The 22679-nt window shown below is 36.3% G+C and overlaps 1 protein-coding gene across 3 annotated transcripts in view; it reads left to right on the top strand.

Annotated features, from left to right (window-relative positions):
* Positions 1-21679, top strand: part of Phf14 (PHD finger protein 14) — a 284212-nt gene extending 262533 nt beyond the window's left edge. For all 3 annotated transcript variants that reach the window (XM_063242147.1, XM_063242096.1, XM_063242136.1), the window contains one exon: positions 21569-21679. In XM_063242147.1, the coding sequence (XP_063098217.1) occupies positions 21569-21673 (105 nt within the window). In that variant the 3' untranslated portion in view covers positions 21674-21679. The remainder of the gene's footprint in view (positions 1-21568) is intronic.
* The last annotated feature ends 1000 nt before the right edge of the window (positions 21680-22679 follow it).

Genomic DNA, 22679 nt, shown 5'->3' with positions numbered 1-22679 from the left:
CAAACGTAATCTCCATAAATGTCAGTGCGTTTAGTTTGTCTTTTAAAAAGCAGATTGACACATTTAAAAATTCAACCCCAGGAGTTTGCGAATACAGATGGGTCCCAAATTATAATAGTTCAGTTTATAAACTTTTGAATTTATAGCGGTACAAAAGCAGTAAACTCTCTTGCTGGCAGCAGCCGTCAGTCAACAAATTCAGTCACGAGGAGAAGCAGCAGACTGCTATGAACTGTGCCATTAAGCTATGGGCTTTGCTAGGGGAGGTGCAGTGGACGCCTTTGCAACTCACAGTACTTTTCACTGAGGCTGAGTTTATCAGCCCCCATCAGGAATCAAGGAGCATCTATCTGTAAGGGGTTGTTAGAGAGGTATGAGCAATGAATTACCAAAGTAAGTATGATCGTAACTGACAGTACATAAAGCAAGTTCAGGTTGAAAAGCACCAAATAAGGAAGCAAGTGTGTTTTGATAAGAAAACAGATCTAAAAACATTTGTGCCATGTATTGTTAATCAACTAATTGTCCAGTGAGTTATTACACTAGGAAGAACTTACAGAAAATTATAATACTGAGAGTTCTCATAAAAAAATAAAATGAATGTCTACCATGGCAGGATTCTGTTTTTGTTTTTTTTCTGTTTAGATGACTATGTCATTAGTGGGAAGATATGCAGAAAAAATAGGAACAAGTAAACCGAACAAACTCAGAAGTAGACATGTACTATATGGACTCTCATATAAAAATTTTCAAAGTTCAACTGGGCTGGCCCAAACTGACTCTTGGAAGAGATCAACATAAGTCAAACAGGAAGAAGTAGATTTATTTGTTAAGAAGAACTTACAAGCTTATATAAAATCCCCAGGTAAGGCATTTCTGTCATACTGTTTATGTTTTTGCCTTAAGCCGCTTTATAGGAAATGTATTGGGTTCATATTACAGAATGAAGCTTCATTTATCTCAACCAATTGAAAAAACTGTCACTGAAATTGAATTTTTAAAGCTCATCAGGCTATTACTTATTACCAGTGGTATTATTGAATAAAGTATTCTTTCAAAAATAGATTCTAGTGTAGCCAGACAAATGTTGCTTTTTTGTAGCTATGTACCATGGTTGGAATATAGACACCTGCAGGGGCAAAGTAGGATTTACAAATATTTTGGCAATTTGGTAGGGAAATACTTTCATTTTTCAAAAGTCACCAGGTTTTCCTGGGAAAGTTTAGAGACTATTCCAGTGTTCCTAGTTGTCAGAGAATTCTTGCCATCCAGTGGAATGTCCTGATTGCCTTTGGTGGAAGCAGTTGGTTTGGGTTACAAGTCCTCTATTGAGCCTCTCCCCTTTAGATTACTATTTGATGATCTCTTTTGTGGGGATTCCTTGTAATTGGGGAGCACAGTTTAGCACCTGCTAAAAATTAGAGCATGGAAATTTTCAAATTCTCCTTCTTTTCATTTAATGACATCTTTTTTCCAACTTTCTTGTGAAATGTGGTTAAGAGATACCTTCCACACCTGCCAAGTTTATTAAGGCATAACTGACAAGTAAAATTTTTGTTAAGTTTTGTATTGATAAATCTATACATTGTGATGTAATTATATCATGCTAATTAAGATATCCGGTACCTCACATACTTATTGTTTTGTGGTAAGAACATTTAAGATCTATTCTCTTAGCAATGTTAAGTATACAATACATTGTTATTAACTATCCGTTACTGTTCTGTACAGTTGATCACCAGAAGATATTAACAGAATAGGTTTTTAAGTAATAGACACTAACATTCAAATCAAGGCTCTTCTACTTAGCTCTATGAATATCCATATGAATTATATAATAATCAGGCCATTTACCTTCTCTGGAACTCAATTTCTGATTTGTAGACAAATGATAATATCAATTGGCAGATTCTCTTACTAAGAAAATGAGTCAAGTACTTGATACAATGGTACAATAAAATATGTTATTAAAATGGAATATATATGTTCCTAAAATAATATTTTAAAGTTAACTGGGAGATCTTCTAACTATTTTATTGATGTATTGATGATGAATGTGAAGCCATAGAGCCAATGAAAAAAAATAAAATAAAGTACAGTAATAGCCACAAAATCTGGAGTCATGCACTTATAACACCCTTACTGTTGCTTGAAGGCTTTGCGTTGGATCTTCTGACTATAACACTTAAGCATTAAAGATAAGCTTTTGAGGGTAGCAGTTCTTTCAAGAATTTTTCCAAGAGAATGTTTCATTCTCTGTGAACTACCCACCCTCTATACACTCATGTCTCAGTTACCTTTCTTGTTGCTCTGGCAAAATACCAGACATTCAAAGTTAAGAGAGGAAAGGTTTATTTAGCTCACAGTTTGTAGAGGTTTCAATCCATAATTAGGTGGCTCCAAGGCAAGATCATATGGCAGAGGGGCAGCACATTGTTCATGGCAGGGGGAGATAGCAAAAGCAACACGAGAGCAAAACAAGCCTTTTTCTTTCCTTTATATTGCAAGCAGTCTACCTTCACCAGGAAGGATGTAACACTCATACCCTCAATCCCAGCACTGCACTAAGAATCAACCACACACTCTAGATTCAGCCACCTCTGAAAAACTCTAACCACATGAAGCTTTGGAAGAGACATTGAGATACAAACCATAACAACCTGGGACATAATATAAAAATTAAACCAGCTAAATTGAAAACAATGATGTATTAGAAAAATGCTTGCAGCATAATTTATGTAATGGATTCAGATTGAAGAACAAATAAAAGCAGCTTATTTTCAAATACAGTCTAATTTTGTCACTTCTGTGCTAGATTAGCAGCAAGCCAGGCAAATTAAGGGGTAAAAATGGGACATTAAATTCCATTTTTAAAGACAATTATTCACAAAACCTATCAGTTTAGTGAGTCCAAAAAGACTTTTCAAGTAAACCAAAAAACAACAAAATCAAACAAACCCTGAAAGTGGGTCTGATTACAAATTTCTAGCTTCCGTTTTAGTTGTACTTCTAGCTCTTTTAGTTTAGTTTTGTTTTAGTGGCGATTGTTACAGACGGCCTCCTCCACGGACTCTGAAGTCGACCCCTATATAAATCACACAGGGCACAATATAAATCCACAGGGCAACACTGCAGGTGCTGAGCATGCCTGTGTGAGTCCAGCTCTCTGCTCGTGCTTTGTGCTTGGAAAGGAGATCAGTTTGGGTGGTGTTGTTCCCAGCCAAGAGTGTCCTACGTAAAAGTCTTAATACGGTTTATCTCTAGGTATTAGGATTAGGATAGCTTCATTTTATTTTCTTTTTCTCTTTGCTTATCTTCAATTTATAATTTTTCTCTAAGAATGTGGATTACTTGTATTAATTTTTAAGTCAAGAAAAGCTTCTTTTAATGTAGACTTTATCAGTTATATTCAGTGTGAAATTCCTTTTCTAGAGCAGATCAAGGAAAGAAGATTAGACATGGATATTCATTTTTAAAATGGTAAGCTCAGACTTTTCCTTCATGAACTTGTCTTTTATTCGACATGTCATTTTCAGCACCGTTTTTTGGGGGATGTGGGTAGGGCTGATAGCTGCAGTGGAGACACAATGGAAAAGGGACATGGTTCTGTACTCAAGAATTTTGCATCTTGGTTACAAGATGCTAGTGAAATAGATCAGGCTATTTTCACCTCCTACAGTAGGCAGCATGGTGGCTTCACACTCAGAATACAGTGGCTCTGTTGTCAGACAGTGGGGTCTAAGTCAGGCTTAAAGGAATCCCTGAATATTGGGGTGGTTGCATGATAGATAGGAGAGGCCTAGTGGGCACAGGAAGACAATCCCGCCTGGGCTTGGTTTCTCAGGTTGTCAGCTATTTGTCATATGCCCTTGGACTAAGATTGTCTCCAGGTAGAGAATCTTAATAAAATCTACTCAGAAGGAGGCCAACTGTGTGATCCAAAGTAGTACGGAATATTAGAACTCACCGAACTGCCAGCTGTTTGTCCCTGCCCACACAAAGGCTGGATCTAGAGAGTTTTCTCCTCTAAATATTTCCCTGGTAGGTTATGGTGAAATAGAAGTTTAGTTTCATTCACTCCAGAGTTGGCCCATAGTACAGCTTGCTTTTCTGCTGTCTTCTGGCAGTTGCTCACCTCTGTCATTTCCAGGAGGCTTCACACGAGAAACTCTCCTTTCCTCACTCTTCAGGAGATCTTTAACATAAGGCCTCTGTGTGCCGCATACATGCATTGGTGATGTGAGTAACATATGGGGAACCCAGCAGTCCAGTAGAATTTGAATATATGACACCTTTTTAAAAATTTTCCAGACTGAGCCAGCCCAGCCCCCATGCTCACATAGGTCACCATCAGGACTATCCTGTGGATAGCCAGCATGAGCCAGGAGAACCAGCCAGTGCAACATGGGAGAAACTGTGTCTGGAGAAGCCTGCCCCATACTCTACTGCCTATTGGGGAACTTAGGTTAGGAGAAACCCAGGTGCCTGACCCAAGCCCCTACTCTGTGAGTTGGCAGTCAATATGGGAAGCACCTGGGACCACACAACCTGCTCATCCAGAGGAACCAAGGAAATTGTCAGGATGAAGGAGCAAAAGGCAATCTCTGACCTCCAGCCGTAACACAAGTCCAGGAGACATGAACTGGAAGAAAGCAGAAGTTACACACCTGAAATTCCTGAGATGATGGCAACTGAAGTAAAGAAACTACTTCATGAGGCTGTAAAAGAAATCAGATCAGAAATAGCATCTCAGGTAAAAAAAGAAATGATGAACATAATAAAAGGGTCACTGAGTACATTAAAGGAGATTCGGATTTTTAAAAAAGGAATATAGGAGAATGAGGGAAACCATGAATGAACAATATAAAGAACTGGAATGCATGAAACAGACTCAAAGAGATATCCAGGAAATTAAAAACTCCACTGAAAGCTGGCCGAACCGCATAAAATAAACTGAGGATAGACTTCAGATATCAAAGACAGGATGGTAGCTAGTGATTGTTAAAGGAAAGCTCTCTTAAAAATAAGGTACCAGGAAATAATAGTTCAACAGCTGCAAGATGATGCAAAGAAAAATAATTTAAGTATGATAGGTGTCAGCAAAAAAGTAGGAGTCAATACAAATGACGTAAAGAGATTATTTATGGAAGTAATGGCAGAGAACTTCCCAAGTGTGGGAAAAGGACCTGACATGCAGATAAATGAGGCATATAGAACTCCAACCAATCATAACCAAAATAAATCTACACCCAAATATATAATAATCAAGATTCCAGAAATTCAGCCCAAGAACAGAATATTAAAGGCTATTAGAGAAAAGAGATAGATCATCTATAAAGGAAAACCCATCCGAATCATGATAGACTTCTCAACAAAAACCACCAAGTCAAGTCAAGAAGAGCTTAGAATTAAATATTTCAAGTCCTGAAAGAAAACAACTTCCAACCCAGATGGATGTACCTTACAAAACTATCTTTCAAAATTAATGGAGAAACTAGATACTTCCATGACAAAGAACAACTGAAGGAATTCATGACCACCAAACCAACCCTACAAAGAGTACTGAAGGACACTCTAGTGAGAGAGAAAAACGACCACTGTTCCAAGAACAGCAGCAGAGTGGAGGCACTGAGCAGTAGGGTAGACAAGTGAATGGAGGGGAAAAGTTGGGAGACAATGGCAGGAAAAAAAGCATGGGAGAGACAAATCAGTGCATGTTGGCTATAACCATTAATGTAGGGGGCCTCAAATCACCAATAAAAAGAAACAGAGGCACAGTGGATCAAAAAACAAGATCAATCAATATGTAGTGTACAAGAAACACATTAACTCAAAAGGAAATTCATAGACTGAAAATCAAAGGAGAGAAAACAATGCTGCATGTAACAGGGAACCAGAAAAAAGCAGGAGTAGCTTGGCCATCAACTGCAGAAGGGATAGGAAATACATGGTATTTGTTTACAACGGAAAGCTACTCAGCTATAAAGAAGGACAGTCACGAGGCTCTTGTAGGAAAGTGGGTGCATCTTGTGATCATGCTCTTGGGGGAAATGGTTCAGACTCACATAGGTGAGCGTTGTGTTGTCTCTATAGCACAAAAGACTGAAGGAGTTAGTGGGATCCAAAAAATGTGAAATGGGTATTGTGCAAGTGAGAGGGAAGGAAACATCCAAACAAGGGAGGTGATAACCATTTTTAGTTATTTATTATTTTGTTTTAAACTCCTGTATCATATTCTAAAAAAATTCCCAGGCCTCAGTTTGTGGATATAACTCAGTGGTTCCAAAGCTTGCTAGCATGCATAGGGCCAGGGACATAATCCCAGTACTGACGCCAAATCAAACCAAACACCAAGTCAAAACAAAACTACACACAAAAAATTCCAGGTTTCACTGATATCAGGAATTTCTCTGTTTTTTTTTTTTTTTCCTCTGTAAGGTTTATTGCCATCATATTGGCAGGCATCTTCTTAGCCAATACTCTTCTCCTGTTTCTCCAGCTCCTGGAGTGCAAGTTTGATTTCTTCAGTAGATGAACAATTTGATCATAATGTAGATTAAGCTTCTATCTTTGCAGATCTAAAAAATATTCTAGTGAATTTTACTCAACAAATTATTATTTAAATAAACTCAACATTTCTCTGTAGAATATGGAATTTAAGGAAGAAATTCTTTGCCTTTTATAATCAAAATTTCCCCGATCTGCTGCTGTGATTTTTGACACACTGAAGGTGGATTCAAAGAGTAGGAACCTTCAGATGGGTTGTTTGCTTTTCTCTATACTTCCACTTTTGGATTAACTTGTGTAGTTCTTTATTTAATTAAGCTTAAACATTTGTTTCTATATTAGTTATTTCTCTGTTAATTTTCGTGCAGTGCTTTCACAAAAGAACTTCCTGAATTTGGTTTGATTGATAACTTGGTTAGGCCTTATATGAACCAGGGCTGAAGGGTGAACTGACATGCAGACTGGAAGCTGCCTGTCAAAGGACTAGGAAAAAGGACTGAAGAATTACTTTGAAAGGTATTGCTAAGACCATTTCAACAGCTTGAAAACAGCTGATGAAAGCCATATGAAAAAAATGTTAAAGTCCTGTCTTTACTGAGACCTGTTTGTCCAGATAGCATTGGGTGGCTGCCAAAGGTGAATCAGATGTCAGTTGGGTTTTCACTGAAGGGGCAATCTGTGTGAGCAGTACTTGGACGGGAAAAGGGAAGAACTAGTGAAATGCTGTTGTCTAGGAAGACAGATTCTCAAGGGACTGAAGAAAGTCAGTTGAATATCAAGTTACTCCAGAGTTAGGATTCTGCTGGTATCTATTATCAGGTGCAAGAGTAATCATTATTCTAGTATTAAGGATGCGATTTTCTGAGGAATATTGCCTGGAAGAAAAAAATACATGAAAATTTTGTGACAGCACTTGAATAAAATTCATAGCTTCTGGATTTCTGGTACCTAAAGGACCACTGGAAAATCCAGTAGATTTCTTAACCTGCTTAAAAGGTTACCTTTTAAGCCTTAAAGATTCTCATTCTTTGTCAATGAGACTTCCCATTAAAATGTATATAACTTTATATTTTTTAAATATCCAAATACATGTTGTCTATTTCAAAGGATTTCTAGAGAAAAATTCCTTATTATAGGATGGCAAAAATCACCATAACCCACCATTCAATAAGATTACTTATAGTTTTAATTTATGAAGTGCATCTTTCTAGGTGTACATGTTTGTGTGTCTTTGTGTGTGTGTAGAGGTAGGGGGAGGAGGATGGAAATGTATTATGTGTGCATTTTTCTAGATGTAGGCAATGATGTCATATCATCCATGTTGCTGTGAAATGTTTCTAAATCTCAATATCTCAAGCTATTTTTCTATGTTAACAAACATACGTGTAAATGCTTTCATTTAATGGTTACACAGGATTGTATTGTGAATATATAGCAATATGTTCAATCAATTTTCTATTGATAGATATTTAGGTTATTTCTAGTTTTTTCATTAATAAAAATGAAATAAAGAAAATATGCTTGTGGAGATATTTATGCTTTTGTGATTTCCTAAGGATAAATTTCATAAGAGAAATTAGACTAAAATTTAAAAATATTATGACCACATACATATGAAGATTTGCTATAGTAACCATTTTTCAGTGTAGATGATCCCAAGTGAATTTTTAAGTGTGTAAGGGTTTAAGTTTTGGTCTTAAGTGAATTTATGTTTTTGTGCTCATGTCACTACCATCCGTCTGCAGGACCCTTCCGCTTGAAAAAATGAACCTGGGTTCCCATTGAGCACTATCTGCTCGCTGTTCCTCCTTTCCAAGCCTCTGGCAACCATCATTCAACTTTCTGCCCCTATGAATTTTCCTATCCAGATAGTTACATAAATGGAATAATACTGCTTTTGTCCTTCTGTTACTGGATTGTTTAGCTTAACATTATGTCCTCAAGCTCCATCTGTGGTGCAGTATGTGGTAGAATTCCTTCCTTATTCTCGCTGGAATAATATTATATTGCATGTATATGTAACATTTTGTTTCTCCATTTTTGGACACGTGGCTTACTTTTATCTTTTGGCTACCACAAGTAACACTGCTACAAACATTTATGTACAATATCTCTTTGAGTCTCTGTTTTAAATTCTTTGCGATATACCTACAAGTGAAATCACTTCACCTCATTTATTTCTTAAGGAAATATATTGTTTTTCATAGGTGTTGCACCATTTTAAATTCTTACCATTTTACGTTCTTATATGTACATATGTGTGTGTGTAACAGCTATTCTAATGAATACAAGGAGGTATAATGTGATTTTGATTTGCATTTTTGTAATGATTAATAATGTTCAGCATCCTGTATAAGAATTTTTAAAACTCTGAATAATAGTTCCAAATTGTTTCTCAGAATTATTTTACCATTTTAAGCTCTTAATAATAGTATTCTTTTCCTTTCCTGACATCAATTGGTAATATTTATCATGTGGCTTTCGAACAACACTGCTAATAGACACAAAATGATGCTACAAGCTCTTTGATTGCATTTATAAGGTGCTGTATTTCTTCATGATTACACATGGCTTTAGCAGGCTAGGAACTAAAAGTATATGCACTAAATTGAAAGTTACATTTCCAAATATATAAATTGATTCTTAGAAATATTACATAAGATTAAAGAATTGATTTGTTTATTTTATATCTCTGTTCCCTCATCCCTTCACTAGCAGACTCCTTGATGATAATTAAATGTACTTATCTGATCTGTAGCCAATTTCACTTTTCTTCTGTTGCCTAATCAATAAGCAGCCGTTAGTAGTTATCCTTTTATCAGAAAGAAAAGAGAATAGAAAGTCCATTCTCATTAATTGAAGAAGCTCATAATTCTTGAACAATGTCAGCCCAAGTATTCACTGACACTATGTTTGTTCATCATAATTAATGGTTCCCTTTCTCTATTCTATTAATTTTAAGGCATGGAACTACTGGCTAAAAACATTTCCCTGATGGTGCACACTTCAGTTTGAGGGCAGATGCAGCTGAGTAGCCTCCTGCTCAGGTCTTGACCTTCAGTATCATATTTTAGTGACTCTTTTGCTGTATTTGAGACTAGTTAATAATGTAATAGAAAACAACAACACTCCAGTTTGGACCTTACCTGACAAAAACATTTTGGTGTGTACGGAAGCTGCTGGGAGATGGCCTCCTTAGCAAAGCCCAGCCTTAGTTGACAATTGTGTTTTACTAACTGAAATAAGGAAGAGTTGTTCAGTTCTTTCCTTTTTCAGAAACATAAAATAAACAGTAAAAATGCACATGTTCTACTGAGAAAAATAGGAATAAATAAAAATTATTTAGCTCACAGTGAAACATGAAAACACATACACACACACACAACAGAACAGCAAATGTAATCTTGGAGAAGGCAGCTGGGGAATAACCACCATCCACCTTCTCATGGGGAAGAAAAGGGAAAATTTTAAGAAAGATCTTTCTTTCTTGGAAACAATACTAGTATCTGTTGATATTGTACCTAATTATGTGCTCAGTGCAATGTAGTTTAAGTCAGCTGTTAACCCAATATTTAGTCAACATTCGATGAACACATAGTGCTATTGAAAACATAAAGACAATGAAGCATATTACTTGTCACTTATTCTTTCATAAAGAGGCACATACAGATATCAATTTAATACAATGTCAGAAGTACAGAGAGTAACAAGTGTAGGTACAATAACAGGTTTTGCCAAGGAGATTGCTGCAGAAATTAGTCTGAAGCTGTAACAGGATGAGACAGGATCAGGCAGAGGCACAAAAAGGGAAATATATGTGGGAACATCTGATATTGAGGGGAAATTACAAGCTATGGTGCTGTCTTTTGGTGAGGCGAAGGCACACAAGGAATGAAGTCTGCTATGGATTAAGAAATGGTGGTCAGTTTAACCCAGCCGGATTACATCAGCATGGCACTGAGCATAGATGCTCCACCTGAGGAAAGTTGCCAGCATAAATAGAGGTGGAGAAGGAGAAGGGAGGTGTTAATGCGTTGTTGCATTGAGGTGTTGAGGCATTGTGGTCTCTCCTACAAGTTGCTGTTTGAGCTGTTGGTTCTCCTGCAGAAGCTCTGGTCCTCGTAATCAAGCATTGCTTTCTGACTTGGGAGGGGAGACGTGTGCTGCTTGGTCTCCAGGATGAACTCGTCACACTGGCTTCCTGGTAGGTGCTTGTTGTTGGAGGAGCTCGGGATCTCAGTGTCACTGAGGATGGCTGTGGTGCTTTTTAGGACATCCCTGGTCTTTGAGTGTGATTTCATGGCTCCAGCATAGAACCCTCATCCCAACAGCACAGTTCCTTCACCACACTGGCGTGGACTTTCTGGCTTCCACTGCTGACCTTTGGGCCTTCTCAGCATGGATCCGTAAAAGAGACTGGTGTGAGTCCTTCTTGTGGGCTTTGGACCTCCAGTTAGACTCGTGGGAAGCATTGTCATGAGTTCTGGGTTTTCACCTGGACTCATGTGGGACATTACTGTGGGATTTAGGCCCTTGACTAAATATTCTATGTCTTTGGTGTTGTGGATAGGTTTCCTGCATTTTCTTGTGTTAACGCATGTTGACCAATATAAAAGTAATCTTATAAACTCCATGTCTTGATTCTAATTGTTCTCTGCACAACCCTAACTACAACAAAGTAGGTGTGGGGATTTCTGTGCACCATTGTGGAAGCATGGTTGGTTTTTGTAATGTAAGCATGGGTGCTCACTGCAGCTACTTCAGCAGTGCAGTGACAGAGTAAATCCTGAAGTTATACCATTACTTGGTGCTATATGAGGGAATGGGTTTGTTGTGGTGGAATGGGGGCTGGAGGCATATATTCAGAGACATGTTTAATCAGTGGTCCAGAAGAGACACTAGGAGAGTTAGCTGAGAACATGCAATGAAAGATAGAGAAAATACAGAGCTAAGATATTTTTAGAAAGATTGGCTAAGTGGGAGAAGGTAGAATCTTTTATTTTTGTAATTTCTATGTCCTTCTTCAAGGGTTGGGAAATCTAGGTGCCGCTCTCATGTAACTTTGGGAATTAGGAAGATGAGCAGGGTTTCCACAAAGGTTCAGTCTTTTGAAATCCTAGGCAGTCATCTCCATGTTGTTCACATGCCAGGATTACTCACCTACAAACTGTTCTCCCAGGATTTGAGACAAAAAGTGTGACACAAACTCCCACTATTCTTGGATTTAATTTTAAATTTTTATCAGTCTGTCTCATTTCTGAGAGAGGTAGAGTACCTTACTTCTTTCTCAATCGTTTACACCTGTATGGAGTTTCCAGAAGCCAGGGTGAAAGTTATGACTGGTAATTTTTAGAGGATAACATGTTACAAGAACCTAAGTGAGGTAAATTTCTAGAACCTACAAATTCTAGGGTCCTAAAAAATGGTCTATTCAAGACAGTTGAAACTGTGGCTGTTATCATCTTAGTTTAATTGTTTATGTTTTTTTCCTCTCTCATAAATTTCTTTGCTAGATAGCAAATGATATGTTCACCATATAATGGAGAAAAATATGAAATATGATCATGCATGAATATTTTTGGACCCTTGCTCCTCTCAGTTTTTTCCATGTATAATACTGATGGCAGAACATAGGTCTGGAAGGTCCCATGGAACTATGAAAGCTTGATTTACTTAAGATTTGGCATATCAGGTTTGTAGGACAATTTATGTGCAGATACTCTTGAGCTCCAAGCTTTCCTTCTAATATAGCATAAATCCTTTCTCATCCTTGGTGATTTCATTACTCTCTCTAGATTCTAGGCTTTAACTACCTGTCTATCACTGATCAAAATATCTTTTACTTTCTGAATTATGTTTAGCTAATTCAAATGATGTATTTAACGGAGTTTAGGATATACTAACCATGCATATAATATGGCTGCCATTTGAGAAAATAGCAAAAGCAAGACAATTTCTCTAACCTCCGCTTGCCCTTCTCCACAAAAAAGACCATGAAAGAATTGACTGACCTTTCTCTAAGGTTATTAGACCCTCAATTCAGAGGTGCCCTCCCTATACCTGTGGGAAATGGCATCTCTATCTCTGCTGTATTTGGGATCTTGATTTTCTCCCAATGATCTGTACATTGAAGGCTTGGTCCCCATCTCTTGGAAGTACTGGCAAACATATTGGAGCCTTTAGGAGACGCAGCCTAATAGAAGGAAACTAGGCTGGTGGGTGTCTGCCCTCGAAACAGACACTGAGGCACTGTTGCCTCCTCTTTTGATTTCCTGGCTGCTGTAAGTGAGCAGCCTTCTTCTCCATGTGGTTCCATCATAGCATGCTGTCTTTCCATAGGTAGAAAACAACTGGGCCATGTAAGTATTGACTGAAATCTCCAATACTCTGAGCCAACAAGAAGTTTTCCCTTTTTAAATTGAATATGTCAGATATCTGCTTCAGTAACCCAAAACAGACTAGCACATTTCTGTAGGCATAGAAGCATAGTAAGGAATCGGAACAAACAAGCTGTGCTAACTTCTTCCATAAGTGTGTCACATACTCTTCTTCAACTACACTTCTGCACTACCATCAACTTCATCACTCTGAGCATAAGAATATGAGCACAGAAGAAAACCTGTACACAGATTTACGTCTAGGTTTGGTTCTTTATTTTTGATAGCTCCCATGCCAAGTAAAACTTAAATAGATTTGTGTGCTCTCCTTTTGTTAATCTGTCTTTTATTATGGAACTCTCAGCAATGAGCCCACTGATGCATAAGGAGAAGACACTGGTTTCTCCCCACTCTAAATTCATCTGCTTTTTCCCTCCACAAAACAGAAGCTCTAGTAACATACTACTTATCCTATGTGTCCTCCTCAGATAGAAGTTTGCACCCCTCTGCTATTACTTCCCATCACATCCTCAGTATGTATGTGTGTTTCTACAAATTTTATCTTATTCTACATGGACCAGACATTTGGACTTTCTTTACCTTTCTTTCTTGATTGCTATTGCTTCTCCACACTGAGACAACTCTGTTATCCTTGTAAACTCAATCCAAAGGTCAACCACCCAACACATGATGGTCAGTTACCACTGACAGTCGATGTTATTTACATTTTTTATTGAGTTAAAATTTCCCTGAAAGGTTTTTCTTTGAGAAATTAGGAAGGGAAAAAATTACTTTGGACAGTGAATAGTGGGGGAAGAGCAGAAGAGGCCAACAGGTCTAAGCTTGTTTGACACAACAGATTTAACAAATAAAATACCAAATGCAACAATGATGTGTAAGTGTATTAGGGTATGCTTTGGAGAAAAAAAGTGGTCAGGAATACAAATCTGTAAGAAATGTGTTTATGATGGATAAACAGGGTAGATCTAAGTGAGTGAGGACAATGAAGCAGAGCTTAGTTTATGAACACTGATAAATAATGGATATAGGAAAGCAGTCTATAACCTGAAAAAGAAAATAAAGATAAATATTTCAGATATTTTCTGTTATTATTTGACTCTGATTTATTTCACTTAGTCAAATTTTATGGAGTATTATATAATGAAGATGTTTGAGCTAAGAAATTTCTCTGTGCAACAGATTTATCATATGCCAAGCCACAATAATTTGCAGTAAGATCTACTTAGATACATTGTTGGAAACATAACACCATTATTGGATTGTTGGTTGCTATATAGGGATATTTATAAAGAACTGAAGCCTTTGGCAGCATGTAATGAAGTTTTCTGTTTTTGTTTCATTCATTCAGCTTTTAAAAATAGCAGTAGGGCTCCTCGCTCCCTTCATTAGGTTGGAAACAAACAGTCCTTGAAAAGAAGAGTGCTGCAAGCCTGCTCCAGCGCTAAAGTGTGCTGCAAATTGTCTGGGGCTTTTAGGATCATTTCTTTATTCAGTCCAAATTCCTTTCTTTTTATCACGTTGTATGCTCTGTCATAAATGATAACACTGAATTTCATTTTGTTTGCTGACAACGTGCCAGCTAAGCAGTGTTCCAGGGAAAACATATACTCTCTTTGAATTGTTTGCTTCATGATTTTCAAAGCTTAGTTGGTCTCTTTGGCGCTCTCTCTCCATATATATATATATATTTAAACAAGGATTAGAAAATAAAAATTTAAAAAGCCTGACTACTATCTGGGCACCAATTCCATGCATCTATTCTATCTTGGGAAGACAACAGACTAAATTAATAAAACATTTTCATTATTCCATGAAGATTTCTGAGCCATTCATGCTTGGCATGTAGAGACCCTCAGTTATTGACTACATTAAGCAAAAGGTAGGAAAATGGCATGTGTATTTTTGATGCACAGGAATTTAATCTTTCAGGAAAATTATGTGCCAAGCATAGTGAACTTAAAGCAACATTCTGAGTCAAATGTATAAGTGTTGCAGATAAACTCTGAGTACCTTGTTATTGTTTACTGCAGTTAAAACCATAAAGCAATTTATCCTGTTTTCATTGCCCATAGTTCACATCACAATAATGCTATATTTTTTCCTAGAATAATTAATATAGCCACTAATAGCAGTAGTTAGTGATAGTTTACATCACTATAGTTGAGTCTATCCTTCACACAGTTTTTTCTTACTAAGTGTTTTGATCATGCTCTCATGGATTATGGTTGTTTTTGCTGAGGATGAGAAGAGCATTGATAGTTACTCTTTTGGAAATCTTTGGAGCCCTAAAGATCGGATTTTTCTATCAAGTTGAAGATAGATCTTTAGTGCTCAATTCTAGATCTGCATGGGAAATTTTTCTGAAAATTGTTCTGAAATTTGTCAAGATATTAGGAAGAAAATTGAGGCAAATACCACTAGTAACATAATACTTTGGAGAAAAATTTTAATGCATTATAAATCTCTTAGTGTTGCTCCTTCCTCTCCATCCTCACCACTGTGCATCTGTCAGTCCATCAGCCATGGGACTGGTAGTCTCTGCCAGCACCATGACCACGGCCTCCTAACTGGATTTTCTCTCATTTTCATTGTCCTTTATGAAACCTTCCATTTAAACATCATCTCTTCTGAGAAGAATTCCCTGGTTTCCCAGTAGAGCTCCACGACTGCTTTTCACTATCTTGCATTATTTTTCTTTGAAGTAGGTATTTTAAGTTCCATTTATTCATGAACCTAGTTCTTTGCTATAGCATCTGAAAAAAATCTCTGGCATGTAATAATCATTAGGCATTTGCAATACAGGAATACATATTGGTAAGTATTAATGACTATGCATTTTAAAATATTTTAAGTGAACATTCAAACTGTGTTCTGTGTGGTTTTAATCATATGTGCAAAAAATAAACTATGGGTTAAAAAGTTGATACAGCTGTTTTAATCAAACAATAGAGGCCCATTGAAAGACATTTTAAATATGTACAATAATGACTTTCACTCAAGTAAACATTATTAGCCCAGATAAGTGTTTGTAAATTTATTGTCCTTTCTTTCTCTCTCTTTCTTTTCTTCTTTCCTTCCTTCTTTCTTTCTTCCATTTTCTCTTTCTTCTTTCCATCCCTTTCTTCTTCCCCTCTCCCCCCTCCCCTTCCTTGGCCCTTTCCTCTATCCTTTCCTCTCTCTCTCTGTCTCTCTCCCTCCCTTCTTCCTTCCCTCCCTCCCTCTCTCTCTCTCTCCCGTTCTCTCTCTCTCTAGGAAGGATTTTGTCACATAGCCCAATTGGCCTTGAACTCTTGCAATCCTCTTGTCACAGTCACCTGAGTGCATGGACCGGAGGTGTGTGCCATATATTTGTGCTTGTATTTGTGCTTCTTTACTAATTTTCTTGGTACTAAGTATGTTTTGAGCTTCCTACTTCACATAGTGTTCGTTAAAGTATGTGGAACTTTCACTTTATATTTTTCAATAACCACATTGTCACTGACTGGAGTGGCCACATCTGTTTTTTATTTTTATAATTTAATTCTTTACTGTTTGTGATACTTATTCAAATAATTTTGGAGAGCTAGCACCAAATTTCTGAATACCATTATATTATTCCAACTCACTTTTCTGTGGAATTATATGGCCTTTTGTCTTAAAATTTGATTGTTTTCTCACTTTTTACATGATTTTTCTGTCAATTTGCTTCTTTGAGTTTTGCAATTAGATCTATAAAGTTCCTACAAAAATATTAGGCATTGTTGTTTGGTTTACTTAACTTTCCTTACTGATAATTCAACTATAATGCTTTGGTGGAGGGCTTTCTCAAGTAATAGGAAAAATCACTCTTTTGGAACACAATATTATCCTTTATTTTATAGTTAAAATTTATTGAAGTTTTCACTTGTAGTTGTTCTTGTAGTTCCTAACAAATCTTTCTTTTTTTCTTTTAAAGGATGTCTACCCACATCTGAAGTTATGTCATGTGACTCTGTGTAACTTGGTGTAGAAAATTACTTAGGATAATATAAGCACAAGTGCTGTCCTGTAGGAATTTCACTTGAAAGTGTTTCCCGTGTGATAAAAGCTAGCGAAGAGATACTGTGAATAAGAAACAGCAGATAACTCTTAATCCTTTTCTTATTCCTAGGATTGGTTTCACTACTTATTTAATTATACAATGTCTCTCTCAGTCTCTGAAGTATTATGCTTATAACAGTAACACTAATATTTATGGCATTATCTTGCCAAATTTCAGTCTTAGTGAGGTGTGACATGATTGCACCTGTACTTTACACCATTATTTGCCTTTTCTCCATTCTTCCATTTGAATCTCAATTGGTTCATGATTTCCACATTCCATGAATGTGGATTGGCTTAGTGGACAGGAAGGTACCCCGCGTGAGTACTTTCAATGTGGCAACTGTGGCTGTGGTCCTTTGTTTATAACTCTAAATCCAAAGTCAGTATAATAGGAGTTAGGTACTTGAATTACATACTTTAATCAAACTTTAGCCAGCTATTTAACAGTAAAATCGTATCTTACATTGTTTCTTTGTGTATCCAAGGCAGCAGTGACAATATTGATGTGAATTCACGGAAGCTCGTTTACAGTTTGGTTTCAACTCCTGGTCTGGTTTGTCCCCAGCTGTTCTGCTTTGTTCTGCAAAAATCAATGGGGATGTTTTCCACTTACAATTCAATTCGCTTTTGGGATGGCAGCCAATGCTTTTCTGAGAAAAGTGACTCTGTGACAGTTTTACTGGCTTTGTTTTATTTTTGAAGCAGAAAAATAGCAAGTTTCCATCCTCCTTTAACTTTTCTTTTTGTGGATGAGAATGCTAAATGACAGTGGTGTGGACCATGTCCAGCATTTCACATTGAGGACACTGACTAATGGACCATCTGATAAAAGCACCACTGCCATTTGAACATTATAATAGTATCCCTCCTCCAAAAAACAAAACAACAACAAAAAACCAAACCAAGCATGAACTGTGAAACAGAGTACAGAAAGAAACATTTTTATTTTGTTCAGTAGGTAAATAATACCCCAAATTCTTAAACAATTTAAAACAAGATGAAAAAGGAAAATATCTTTGATAATTTATAAGGTAGAATTAAAAAGAAAGTTTATTTTAAAAACTGTAAGTATATCTATATTATTTAGGTATTTGAGGCTTATAAAATATAGTAAAGAGTTAATTTTAAATAACTATAAGCACGTGTATAGTACTTAGATATCTGAGACTTAAAAAAGACTTGATGGTCTTTTGCTCATATGCTAATGAAAGTATTATTATTCTCAATATTACTATACTATCTTTTTTACTTACTAATACTAAAAAGTGACAATTCACCTTCTACTAGGTTTAGCCTTAGATGCATACTCACATCAAACCTATTCAGTAGGCATTATCCTTATTTTGCCTATGAATGTTCATCTTATATCAGGTCTTAAAGTAAAGCAAATTTGGCTCTGATTACACTGCTAGTGATGGCGGAGCTGATGGTTGAACTATGGTCAATCTGGTTGAGCTTAACAATGACATATATGAATGTTAAATGTATTTATATTTTTGTTAAAGAGGAGTTGCTTGGACCTTGAATTTTACAGGAAAAGTAACAGTTTGCTTTGATTTGATTATATTTATTTTTGCTTCATTGCACTGTTTTATGCATTTATCTAAATCTCAATATCTAAAACAATCGAGAGAATTATTAAGAATATGTATGCAGGTTGAATATGCAAGTGGAAAAATACTATTATTTGATAGAAATCTTGGAAAATATTTTTAGGAGAAGTCACTGATACTCTTCAGGAATGAAAAAGGCAAGGTGTATCGTTTAGCTTATGGGCTGGAAGTGCTGCTTTTGCAGGGACAGGAGGCCTGCACTCCCATGCAACATTTGTTCCTTCTTTGTCTCTTGTTATAGACTGGATGTGAAGTGTTTAGTGAGGTGCACATTATTTTATGTTCTTCCTTGAAATACCAGTTGTCATTCTCAGAGGTGCTAAATTATTCTCTAGAAAGTACACGTAAGCTTTTTTTTTTTTTTTTCAATAGAGGATAAGACAATACAAAATCAACCATTCCAAAGTCAATTTGAGTTATGTTAATCATTCTTAGTCTTCAAGTTGTAATCCAGTGGCTATTTGGTCTAGGACAATAATCTAAAATGACAGAGCTTCACAAAGATCTTTTTCTAATCCCACAAAAACTTACAATGTATTTAGAGGAATGCATGAGCACTGTGGGACTACATGGTAATTATAATTATAACTAGACATAAATATAAAACTCTCATATAAATAACTCTTCTTTCTTTCATACAGCCAATCAAGATTTCTTAACTGGTACAGACTATTTTTCAGCGTGTATTTTAAATTTTCTTTGCATAATATAATACTAATTGCTAGTTTCTAACTTCCTAGAACACTTGGACACTTTAGAATACTAGAGATCAGTCTTCTGCACTGCACGTTTCTTTCTCCTGATGCAAAAATTCTTCATGGCCTACCAATAAATATTGCAAGGTTACCACTTGAGTTCTTCCTAACTTTGGGTTTGAATACCATAAAAATTACAAAGCAATAAATGCAGTCTTTACAATATTATCAGTGTCACCTGAAGTATGTTATGTACATGTGTTCTTGAGTCCTATTACCGAACTACAGGATTGGAATCTCTGGGTGTGGATGAAACATTTAAACCAGCTCTCTAGTGTTTCTGAATCAACTATGTTATTTTGGAAGTCTTGAACATGGAGACAAATTATATCATAGGTATAAGATTTTTGAATATTCAATCTAGATATTGTAGGAAGACAGATACTCAGACCAATAAGGAAAACAATTAAAGAAAGTCTTAGCACTTAATCTCCCCTAAATCTCATATTTTCTATTTACAATGAAGAAACAGAAGGGATATTTGAGTACTAAGTATTATAACAAACCAAAAGCTTATGCCATGTAGTATGATAATACTAAACTTTCATTAGTTTTTGCCTTGTGATATTTTTGCATTCATTCGATTAATTTTAAATTCCAGCAATGGTCAAGCCTTATACTAAATGCTAGGAACATGAAGAAAAGCAAAAATAAGCATGATTGGCATGTGCCTATAATCCTAGCACTCAGGAAGCTGAGGCAGGAGAATTGCTCCGAGCTGAAGATCGGCTTGGGCTAAATAGTGAGACTCTGTTTCAAAAACAAAAATGAAAACAAAAACAAACAAACAAGAATAAGTATGATGTCCTTTCTAGGAAGAGCAAGGGTAAAGACTGACATTAATCATACAAACACAAAAATGATTATAAAATAATAACTGAGAACACTAAAAACAGCAAAGAAAAGATGCTAAGGAAATATATAAAAGGAAAATTGATCTAAACAGAAAAAAGAATTAGGAAATATTTTGCAGAGAGCTCTAAAGGAGGAATAGAAAGGTTAGAGAATTGAGCAATTTTTTAGCATGCACTTTAGAGCCTGTAGTTACCATAAATCCCTACTGTGTTCATGATTTTGCCTTAAAAGTCTTTAGAAGAGGTACCAATCATCCTGTTACAGATGAGGAAACTGAGGCTTTCGGAAGTTAAGTAGTGTGAACAAAATCTCACATAATTTAGCAAGCGATGAACTTACAGAGAGAAATCCATTTGGTTCTGATCAAACATTATGGATAGAAACATGTTTAGCCATTAGTATATTTTAAAAGGCAGAGGACTTTGCCCATAATAACATTGTCCCAAGTGCTGCTTGTAGGAAGATGTTAGAAATCAGGGGTTAACACTTTGGGAGAATGATGCAGTAGGACCCCAAATCTGAGACCAATTTGGGCAAACTTCGTGGCTTAGCAAGGCTCTACCTCAACATAAAAAGTAAAAAGGGCCTTGGAGGTATCTCAGTATCAAGTATTTGAGTTTAGTCACTAGTACTCATTTAAAATGTAAATAAAGCATTAAATCTATAAAGTTGGGAGTAAGAAGCAAAAGGGAAAAAATAAGAGTATAAAGATACTTTCTTGCTTCCCAATTTTACTGTAGATGAGCTAGTATAAATCCCACTGTAGTAGAAATATCAAAATAGAAGGCTCTGGAATTTCATTTCTTTCACAATGGAGTAAATCAAAATCAACTCTATCTTTGAAGAAATTATAGCTGAAATCCCACTGTTAAAAGCTTGAAGGATGAAGATTAATGATTCTTATCACATTCCCAGTTAGATTAATGCAGAAGACAGATGTAACTTGGAAAATAATGGCAGGTTATAATGGGCTTAATTAGGTGGTGAATTTAATTACAGTTGCTTTTCTTGATGAGGTCTTCTTTGCAGAGAAAAATCATTATAGCCCTTTACATAACTATTAAACAGATGACTATCTTCCACTTTTGTCCAGTGAATAGAAACTAGCAAAAGTAGTTTATTCTTACCTGGAAGGGAAAACAGTACACCTCTACTAGTTTTCCTAAAGGTGCAAGCAATTGTCCACCATTGTGTGATAATTTTATCTAAGGACAATTTGGCTATATCAGTGTCTCACAGAATAATACCATACACTGATTTATCACATTTATCATCTCCTGATGATAGTAGGAGAAAAGAAATTAGAAGAAATTCTAAAAGCTTTGTTAAGACATCTGTGCACAGGAACAAAGATCAATATCTTGACAATATCTTTCAGCTTGAGTATCTTGACAATACCTGGCTCCTCTCTAAAGTATTGGAGGAATACGGAAATGATGACTTCAAAGTGGAAAAAAAAACTGTTTGCTGGTCCTGCTACTAGAAGAAGGTATGATCTTTTGGAATTAAGTACTATATGCTTTAGAAGTGACAGATTTCACTTCCATATTTGGGTCATAACTAAAAATTTTCAGATGAAAATTTTCAGTCCAGATGAGCAGCTTTCTCATTCATAATAAACTAGTAGATATAGGGATGAGGAATGTATCTCTGGCATACTGACAAATCAAGTACACTTAAGTCAAAATGCAAGAGAGAAATCCACAATAGAGGCACCACAGAAACCAAACTAAAATTTTGAGCAAGTATTCATTTTGAAAATAGCTCTTAATTGCAACTGGCTCAGTAGAGACCATAAAACCAAGCAATGAAGAGACAACCTGAATCACGTCTCACAAATTGTTCTATCTTGGGTCAGGTTGAAAGAAAAATAGACAATAAAGTGAAAATAGCTAATATGAATATTCTTACAAAAAGAACAGGCTCTCAAAACTGGTTATGATGTCAAGAATTGGGAATAGAGATGGGTCTTTGTGATGATTAATCTTATTTGTCAACTTGACTAGATATAGAGAAGGGTAGTAAATCAAGCTTCTAGATGCATCTGTGGATTTTTTCAGAGGTGATAGGCCTGGAGGTCAGCAAACTGAGCAGGGAAGATCTTCTCTGATCATGGGCAGCATCAATCAAAGATCTTCAGTGTAGATGGAACAGAAAGAAAGAAGTCAGCCCATGCTTAAAAGTTTAGTTATGCTTGAGCAGATGTATCGTTTGTCATGGCTGCGGACATCAGAATCCAGTGTTTTCAGCCTTTCAACCTATAGTCACACCAGCAGCTCTTCAGGAAGTTTCCAGGCCTTCAGCCTCTGACTGGTGCTGCATCCATGATGCCTCAGAACAAGAGGAGCATCCACCAGATCTTCTTGCTCTCTAGCATGCAGATTGACAGTGAACTAATCAGCCTCTTAGCCTCTAAGCCAGTCTAATAATTCTAACTCCTTTCTCCAGAGATTAAGCTCAGTGGCATAGGTTCCTTCCTGCACTACAAT

The sequence above is a fragment of the Cavia porcellus genome, unplaced genomic scaffold, assembly GCF_034190915.1.
Source record: "Cavia porcellus strain 051 isolate PalLab524CR breed Dunkin Hartley unplaced genomic scaffold, mCavPor4.1 scaffold_2, whole genome shotgun sequence".
Taxonomy (NCBI): domain Eukaryota; kingdom Metazoa; phylum Chordata; class Mammalia; order Rodentia; family Caviidae; genus Cavia; species Cavia porcellus.
The sequence above is the reverse complement of the archived record's forward strand: the minus strand, read 5'-3'. Positions and strand labels throughout refer to the sequence as shown.